Below are 9,737 nucleotides of genomic sequence, written 5' to 3'. Positions count from 1 at the left end.
TCTAGATATTTAATAGATAACATGGAAATTTTGATAGCATTCTGAATTTTAAAACATTCCTTCCAAACAACCATACAAATACATTTTTCCAAGCCAAAACAGATATCCTTATGCTTGAAATACTATTTCTAATTTATTCTTACAGGCTAATTTGCAAAATCAAGTTGTTTGGATGATTGGTTTGCAGTAAACATGGTATACCAAATTGGCTTCTAAATTTAGAGAAAGGTTGAGTCTCCTCTTATAATAATCGAGAAATAATAGAAGTATTAATGATAATGAAATTTCCATAATTAAAAAACTCAAATTCTGAAATAACAAGCAGAAATGAACATTAGTAGGTAGTAGCAACATAAACTGTAATTTTTGCAAATGGTTATTTTGAGCTCTTTTTATGGCATAATGCAACCTCCAAAATTCAATTTACTAAATGATAATATATGTCCCATATGTGTCATAATTAAGTTCCATAGTCTTTGGAGAATTTAGTACTATTAAACATAACAAAGATATTGGAAATAGTGCATAAAAGTCTAAGAATCATAAAAGAAAAAGTTGTTTTTAACAGATGCTATGATTTCTATGTCTGATATTTGAAAAAATTTTAGAAAGTAGTATTGTTATCCATATAAATGTATTCAAAGAAAAATCTTATTTATGTATAACGCGATTTGAGGATGAACTCTAGATTTTGAATACAGTAGACTCTGTATCCTTTCTTGGAGGTTTTTGAGGACCGATTTTTGGTAATATCTCCTTGGCATAAAATGTTTTATGAAGTCCAGCTTCTCGAAGTGCTAACTCAAAACGAAGTCTAGGGTCAGAAATTATCTGTAGAAATAAAATGATTTAAATAAATAGCATTTCATTGAAGTAAATTTTATCATTTAGTTCTGTATTTCCCCAAGCCGTGTAATTTGTTTTTACTGGATAGATGACTAGATGACAGTAAATTCTGTGTATACAGTGACTATATTCTGAACTTACTGAAAATATACAAACTTTTTGACATTATCACTTTCCAGTATATCAGTGGTTTCCAACATAAGATGTACAGAATACTGTATACTAGATTAGTCAAAATAAAACATTAAAATTATTAAAAGATGGAATAAAAGATGCTTTCAGTACGATCATTGATTTGTTATTTATTGTTAGCTGTAATTATAAAATATAAACAACCATTGATTAAAATAAACCTAAACCACAACCTTGTAAATCTGTCTTTAAACAGACATTTTAATTTCTCCATCATTTGGAAATATGTAAATTAAGTTCAAACACATGGCCACTACTTGAAAAACAAAATCAATAGAACTTTTCTTCCAAGGCCAGATTTCTATTTCAAGCAGAACTAGAAAATGCTTCCATCAATCTGACTCTAAGGGGTATAGATATATGAGTAGTTCAATTTCCCTTTTCATTTATAGCTGATTGGACATTATTCCTCCTTCTATGAATATTAATGTCAACAGACACTGTTTGCAATGATAAGAAGGTGGCCACGTATGGCTTTCAGCTAATGAAACATTTTACATGAACTTGAAGTCTCCCTAGAGGATGGGATAATAAGCCATTGAAAGCAACCCCTCCTTCAAGGAGCTCTTACACTAACAGAGGTAAAAAAATGTACACAGGTAACTACAGTCCGTGGCAACATGTGACAGATGCTCCAAGAGTAGTAGAATACGGAGAGACATCTCCTGGTGCCAATGAGACTAGGATAGTCTCAGGCAAGGAGGACCACTTGAGCTAACTTTAAAGTTCAACTTACTCGTCTATAAAGCTGGGGATGGGGCTGGGGGAGGAAGAGAGATCAAGAAAGAAAGGCACATGCAAACTCAGAGACGAAATAGGTTAAGTTGGGATCGGGGTAATCTTGGTAGAGTACTTGGTACCATTGGGGAACACTGAAAAAGGACACTTCTAAGACTGGGACTTGAATTTTAAAGGCTTGAAGGCTATGCCAAGGAGTCTGGGGAGCTACTGAGGTCGTGTTTCTGTTTTCAGCATGGAACTAATATAATCATTGCTGTTGCATAATAAGATGCATCTGATTACAAGTTCAGGATAAATTAAGGTGGCAGAGAAAGAAGAGACGGAAGCAGGGAGAGTGCTTAAGAATCGACTACAATTATCTAGACATGAAATAATAAATGCCTAAAATTGGCTGGTAGCAAGGAAGAGAGAACTGTCCAAAACACTATGAAGGGAAGAATCAATAGAACTTGGCAACTGATCAATACAGGGACTAGGGGCAACGATGCATATGTCAGGAATAACACTGAGATTTGTGTCTGAAAAGCAACGTATTTGAGCCTTAGACCTAGGTTTCTCCTCTTTTGCTCCAAAAGAGTCTCCCTGGTCACTCTCATCCACTTTGAAGCATTCATGCTCCACCTGTGTGCTGTTGACGTCCTCATTATCTCCAGGATTCACCGTTTTTCCCCCCAGCTCCAGAACTGTGAGTTTTAAAATGTTTTCATAATTCTGTTTTTTTCAATACGTATCAAGTGAAATGAAGATCTCCCTCACATACTGACTTCCATTTCCCCAATTCTCCTACCCAGATGAAGCCCATCAGTTTCCTGTAAGTGCGTATTAGACATCTTCAACCTAAACCTGATATGAACAAAATAAATGCTCTCTCCCTAAGTCTGCTTTTCCTTCTGAATTCTTATATGGTTAATGGCAGCACCACCTAATGATTATAATTTACTGAATTATTACTAAGTGCCAGACAATATTCTAGGCAATTGACATTTATTATACTAATCCTCACAAGAACCTTACTAATTGTTTTACAGATGAAGTAAACAAGACATGAAGATGTTAATAGCTTACACAAGTTCACACAGCCAGTAAATTGTGGATGTGGATTTCAATCCAAAATGCAGGCTCTTCTCAATATCACTCACTGCCTAGTTTAGAATCACCCTCACTCATTATCCCCCTCCTCTTCTCAGCCAGAGCCATCCATGCCCCTGCCAGGCCACCCTCCCCCCACTCCATGCCACTTCTATGAGAGCTCCACCATCTTCAAAGGACCTGACTCCACCTCCACCAATTTTCCATTCAGGACACATTGCTATAACATAAAGCTGATTATATAATTCACCTGCTTCAAAGTCTCACCTCTGCTCACAGGATAAAGGTCAAAAGTCTTAGCAAGTAAGATCTACTATACTTTTCACAGTCTGACCGGAATTTATGTCTCCAGTCTCATCCCCCAGCACCCACCCTTACCATGTACCTTACACTGAACACATACCGGTAAGGGTCACCCTCTTCTGCTTGGTGAAGCACTTATTTCCTCAGCCCAGGTACCTGAAAGCTTTTCAGCTTCTGACTTCAATTCTTTGTAAGCCCAACTGCCCTCCCTGCTTTGGATTCTGGAGATACCTGTGCATTTTCTAATTAATCCCTCTCCCTACACCCACCCCTCTCCCCAATCCAGTTTTGCTGTTGTTTGTTTTTAACTTAAATTATCTGGAACGAATTCTGTCACTGCTGCCAAAATTCCTCAACTAAGATGGAGCTTAGTTTCCCCTTTTCCATTTCTCTGACTTCCCATTCAGGGCTGCCCGTTCATTCCCTTCCTCTTGAGCTGCAGCCCTTAGCCAGAGGCAATCTCACCCTAGTGGAGTTATTCCCACGCATGCTACTTTCCTTCCCAATGCAACTCCCCTGCTCACTTCCTCCACACAGGACAAGTTTATCTTGCTCAGGATGCAGCCCTGGCACCAGGCTCAGTGCCAGATACAGTATATGTTCCATAAATATTTGCCCGATTAATATGTGTATTGTTCATCTTTTTATTCCCTAGCAAAGTATGCAGCACATAAATGAGGCACACTCGATTTATTTGTCAGTGAGTGAATGGATGAAGTTTCCTGCTTTTTAAATAATTAAATAAGCATTTAGCTTTTCTTAGATTTGTAAAGTTAACAACTACTTTCTCCCTTAACTTCAGTGATATCCATTCATTCATATGTCCTGGCTCCTCTTCCATCCATCCATCTAAAAAAATTTTTTAAAAAATCCTTTCTCAGCTATAGAAACAGATTAAAATGATTCAGAAGTTCCTAGAAACAGTTAAATAACCTCTTAATACCTTTTCCCACAGCAAATGTTTCATCATTAGCTCTGATACATTATTTTCTGTTCATTTTAATTTCAGAAAGCTTCCCTCTGCTTTGTCTTATCAGTATCATTAGTTGTTTCTTTAATAGGGTTTATGTTATGCATTAACAATTCTGAATATGATAAATATTTAAACAAAATACAGTATTAACACAACTTTAAAATTTTATAAAATTTTTTAGATTAAAATAATTTTCAATGACATTTTTACATAAAGTGTTTTGTTCTATGGTCACCTATCAACTATTTTATATTAAGAATTGTTCAGTAATTATGTGCTCTCATTTAGAAATAAAAATTATGCTAATATGGATGGCATTTAAATGTAAATATTGAAAATAATTTGTAACCCAAAACACACTTCTACAATTCTTATCATCATGGCTTTTGCATCAATCGTGCTAATTTCCATAATTACCTGCTGTTCATTATATGTATTCAGTGTGAAGAGTGGCTTTTGAAGAATAAATTCTTCTTCGATTCCAATACCCATCCTCGCTTTTGATGCCATTGTGTCTGACATCATTCTAACAGGATCAAATTGAGCGACAATAGCAACCTAAAAGAAGAAAAAGCATGGCTACTTGGAACAAGATACAAGCAAAATGCTGCTGGGCAACATTATTAATGATAATGTCCATTAAAGTCAAGAAATTTTATTAAAGATTACATAATTACAGTTATGATTAAATTTAGATAAAAATTTCTTTTTCATCCAAAGTCAAGGGAAATTTTATATAGAAAACCCACATATTCAACCACCTTGAAAGTAACCAAAAGTAGAAAACATTAATTTTTAACCACTAGCAATCTATGGCCATGGTAACAACCCCATGAAGCTTTCTAGAAAGTTTAATCTGATTAAGCTGAATCTAGAGCATGTCATTTATGGGTAAAGTCATGTGTGTTGGCATTATTCAGCAAGACGGGTGAGTTTTCATTGTACCAGGCAACTAGATTTCCAGGGACTGTTAAAAACCATTGTTTCCCCTTCCAGTGAAAAACTGCAGAGTCGTTTCAACCCAAATGCCCTTGTCCTTTATGATAATTGAAATTGTTCAAACCTGTATCCTAATGAAAAGAAGCCACTAATTTTGTAAATTATATGCACCATTAATAACATCTGCCTGTTAATTCCTAAAGTCAAGAATTAGCATTAAGAAAATGGCATTTTTAATGCCATTTAGAAATTGTAATGACATAACTGGGGGTTGAACATACTTTAATTATTATAGGTTTCCTAGCCAAAATGTCTTTTACTGTAGTTCTAAACACTGATTACAGATAACGGGCACAGATATTTCCTCTTTCAAAGGGCTCACAGATGGAAAGAATCCTAATCATATGGACTCTGTAGTTATCAAAATTATATTTTGAACAAGAATGTGTTTAGTAAGAGTGACATTAAGTTTTGTCTCCTGAAGACCATGGTATATCACTATTTGCTAATGATTGAATAATTTAAATTTTGTTGAATCTAAGATGACCAGGACTTAAATTCAAAGTATAGGAATATATTTCTATAATCTATTTTATAAAAGATGATATAATAGTTGTATGCATTTACACTTCCTCTTTACTAAATATTTCATTTAACTAGACTTCCTTGGTTTGAATCCAGTTTGACATTTACTAGCTATGTGACTTTGGGGAACCTCTGGGCCTCCTCAGTTTTCTATGAAGTAGGAATAATAATAATTCCTACATCATAGGGTTGTGGTAGAGATTAAATGAGGTAAAACCTAAAAGCTAAAAGCATTTAGAAGAGTAATGTGAATGCACATTACTACAAACTTGTGAAGTAGGTACTATTATTATGATTCCCATTTTTCAGAGGAAGAAATGAAGCTTAGGGAGGTTAAAAGACCTAAGTTTTCTCTGTCAGTAAGTAGTGAACCAGGTTGTACCAGTTTTGAAGGACACCAGAGGCCAAGTTCTTACCCAAGATTCTATACTGCCTTCACTGACAGAGAAGAGAAACCAGACAGTCATTTCCTATCAGCTGGGAAATGGTGTCAATGAAGACTTTAGAGCTTGTGAGTTGAGCTAATCACTTTCAGGTTAAAAACTATGAAAAATTACCAAGTAGAACTATTTTATTACATTTCCCAAGGTCTTAAATTCTTGCTCTTGCCGACTACTACCTTCGGAACTTTTGCCTACTTTTACGAGCCAAAGCAATGGGAGACTTTTATTTCTCCACAAAAACAGTATTTTTATAAAGTGGTTTTTAACCTGTTTGTTGACTGTGGGATGTTTCCAAACAGAGGTTCCTACCCTAGGGAGGATTATCTTGCTCAATCTCCACCACATTTTTTCGAGGAGAGTAAAATCCTTCGGCTAGATGCAGAGTTTCACTGCTGTACATGGATACTATTCAGCTTATAAACTAGAGGTAATATGGATGCATTTAAATCTTGGGAGAGCTATTTTAAAGGTGCTGATAAAATTCTTTTAATACACTAAGAAACTGGAAATGGTTCAACATAAATCTAATTGCTCCCAGCAATGAAGACCAGTGTCCCAATTTGGGAAAGTTACATTTTATATAGCAGATGTCATGAACTAAGCCCTAGTAATAATGTTATTAAGAGCACTTAGAAACATTTTTTTAAACCACCCATGAAATTTTCCAAATTAAAAACACCTGTTTCCTCAGGGCTTCTATTCGCTTCTCTCTCTCTGCTTCTTCAAGTGCTTCTTGAAGGGTCACTTCTTTTTTCTCCATCAAACGCTTTTCCAATAATTCTCGTCTATATTTAACCCTTTAAAAATAATGCACAGGAAAGTTAGGAAAACATCATGATAATGGAGATTACGTGGATGGGTGCATAGGGACAGAAGGCAACTCATAAGTGACATCACTGTCATACTGTTTTTACTTGCTTTTGGTTGATTTCTCATATCAAAACAATAAAGGATGCTTGTATAAAATACAATTTATAATAATTCTAATAACAATCATAGAACTGCAGGTCATGGGGCAGGAAGACATGGGGTAAAATCAAATCTATCTCTTTCTTCATTAAAATCTTTGTATGAAATGTCATCTGATAAGTTCTAACACAATTTGAGATGTTAAAAAGGCTATATTACTGATTAAATATACATAATTTTAGAAACACTGGTAAATAAAATACTAGAATAATATGCCCAAAGTATCTCAATTACTAGACTTTAAACCAAACTCTATACTGTTATTCATAACTATGTGTGTGTGTGTGTGTGTGTGTGTGTGTGTGTGTGTGTGTGTGTTAAGAAACTTTGAAAACTGCACTTTGACTGTAGATGGCAGCAAAAACATGACTTTCCCTTAGCATTCTGTTTCCATCCCCCTTAACAGCAGATATTAAAACGGCATATTTAAATATCTGTTTTAATACTCCCAGGTTCATTTGGGTCTCCTCGGCTGCTTTTTCAGGCAGCCTCCCTAACCATCTTCTTTGTAGAGATAAGATTTGTCATTTCAAAAACAGTAGGCACCTGGGTTCTCGAGGGAGTAGGTGGCCGTTGCCTCTGTCTTCTATCATAAACGGTTTAGATTTAACTTCCTCTATGGCATCAGTCACAAATGTGCTTTACCCTTAGCGCGCACACCTGCATTTTCCATGGATTCCCTTCGCTAGACCCTTTTTTATTCTGAATCCCGACATTTACTGAGGTGTTCACTAGGCACCAAGTCTTGTGCTAAGGGCTTTACCTCTTTTAGCTCAATTAGACATCACATGTTGGGGTACCTCTATTGATCCCACGTTAGGGTATCACTATTGATCCCATTTTAAAGATAAAGAAATGGAGGCATAGACAAGTGACGTAAATTGTCCAAGCTCTCACACCCAGTAAATGGCAGAGCCTGAGGTCAAACCCAGGCAGACTGGCCCCAGGGCCCATGCCTACTCCTCACCCTCTCGCCTCCACGCAACTACCCACTATGCTCTTCTCTCTTCTCCTGACAACCCCACTCACCTCACTGACTTATGTGTGCCAAACCCTGTGCTAGATATCGAAAGCACACTGAGAAAACGACTGTTCTTAAACAGTTTGTAGTTTAACAGAGACACAGACAAGCCCAAGAACTAAACAAGGTATACAGTGTCTTCAGAGAGGTATAAATAAGGTCCACTGAGAATTCAGAGGAAGGTGCGATGACTACTTGCTGGGCTGTGAGAGAGACTGGTGAGCTTCAGCAAGAGCTCTTTGGAGGAGGCAGCAACTGAGCTGGGTCTGGAGGACTAGAATTTGCAGAGGCCAGGAGACACGGTGGCCGAGGTGGGACAGAGCAGGAGCCGGAATGGGGATGAGTCCAGGGAGGCACTCGTATTCAGGCTCCTGCACGTGCAGCGCTGGCATCCAAGAGTGGGCGACTTCTTCAGTTTTGCACCCCCGGGGGCCTCACTTGCCCCACCTCGTCACAGCCCTGAGCAGGAAAGGGTTCATGGTGGCTAGAACAGAGAAAGTGGATGAGCAGTGACAGAGAGGCCAAGAAAAGCACTGGAGGGCTGAACCTGGTAGTTACATGGTTCCCTCAATGATTTACTCCCGGGGAGGAAACCCTCTTTAAAATCAGGTTGCTCCTGAGGCTGGCACTGAAGAAGGTGCTCTGGGAAAGGAGAGAAGGGAAGCAGGCAGCAGATGCTTTTCGAGGACAAAACCCAGAATGGGGTTTGGAAGGAAGATCCTAGCCTCACAGCCTGATGGCTGTGGCTGTCCTCCGCCATCATCTCCCATTTCAGGAGTCAGTACAGTCAGCTACATGGATTAAAGAATCTGAAGACCAGATTGCTCCCCTTCTTTGCCGCCTCCCTGTCATGGAAAGCTCTATTTCTCTTTCCTTCCACGTTCACTAAGGCATGACACAACCTCCCTAATGAGGTTCTACTCAGTTTAAGCACTGAGTACAAGCTAAGTGAACTACTGTGAAGGTTCAATTAAAAGACACCCTGGGATTTGACAATTACCATATGTTAATTCTCAGAACTTTTGAAAAGTTTCTCTTCCTCTGGATGTATAGGTTGCTTTGTCTGCAGCGAAGTTTTGGCTGCTTTGTGGGAAAGTAATAGTTGTTTTATTTGGAGGAGCTTGACTAGTGAGGAAGAGCTTGCAGAGTGAGGCATCTGAGGCTGTGTGGTAAAGAAAGCTGGCTCATGCTTTACTGTGAGGCTCCCTCATTGCTTCAACAAAAATTTGAGCACCTCTCTGCATCCATCACTGTGCTAAGCACTGGAGATACGATTTCAACACAGGAGACACACTCCTGTCCTCACAGAAGCGACCATATAATGCCGATACAAAGACCCAGGCAATTATGACACAGGGGGACTCTTGCTCTGATGGGACAATGGGGCAGAGGTCATGGGAGAGGTACCTTTGCCAGACTTGGGGCATTCAGGGGAGCATCCAACAGGAAGTGGTCTGAATTTCAGATCTAAAAAGGGAGCAGGAACTCTCCAGATGGGGAGAGAATAGAAAGAATGTTCTAGGTAGAAAAAAAGAAATGGCAATATGAAGGCCCAGAAGGTGGAAGAGCACGGTACTTTTGAAGAACTGAAAAATATTTGCAATGACCAAAAATGAAAGATGTAAGGTGAGGAGTG

At 38.0% G+C, this 9,737-nt stretch overlaps 1 protein-coding gene across 5 annotated transcripts in view; it reads right to left on the bottom strand.

Moving 5' to 3' along the window:
- Positions 1–540: 540 nt before the first annotated feature.
- Positions 541–9,737, bottom strand: part of CCDC148 (coiled-coil domain containing 148) — a 266,526-nt gene continuing 257,329 nt past the window's right edge. For 4 of the 5 annotated variants that reach the window (XM_027130913.1, XM_027130922.1, XM_027130940.1 and 1 more), the window contains 3 exons: positions 6,791–6,908; positions 4,562–4,702; positions 546–831 (listed from right to left, as the gene is read on the bottom strand). In XM_027130913.1, coding sequence (XP_026986714.1) covers positions 685–831; positions 4,562–4,702; positions 6,791–6,908 — 406 coding nt within the window. In that variant the 3' untranslated portion in view covers positions 546–684. Of the gene's footprint in view, positions 832–4,561; positions 4,703–6,790; positions 6,909–9,737 lie in introns of all 5 variants that reach the window. The other variant, XM_027130903.1, reaches the window with a different exon arrangement.

The sequence above is a fragment of the Aethalodelphis obliquidens genome, unplaced genomic scaffold (assembly GCF_003676395.1).
Source record: "Aethalodelphis obliquidens isolate GAN/ISIS:26980383/991018 unplaced genomic scaffold, ASM367639v1 scaffold2, whole genome shotgun sequence".
Lineage (NCBI taxonomy): Eukaryota > Metazoa > Chordata > Mammalia > Artiodactyla > Delphinidae > Aethalodelphis > Aethalodelphis obliquidens.
This window is presented reverse-complemented; position numbering and strand designations above follow the sequence as displayed.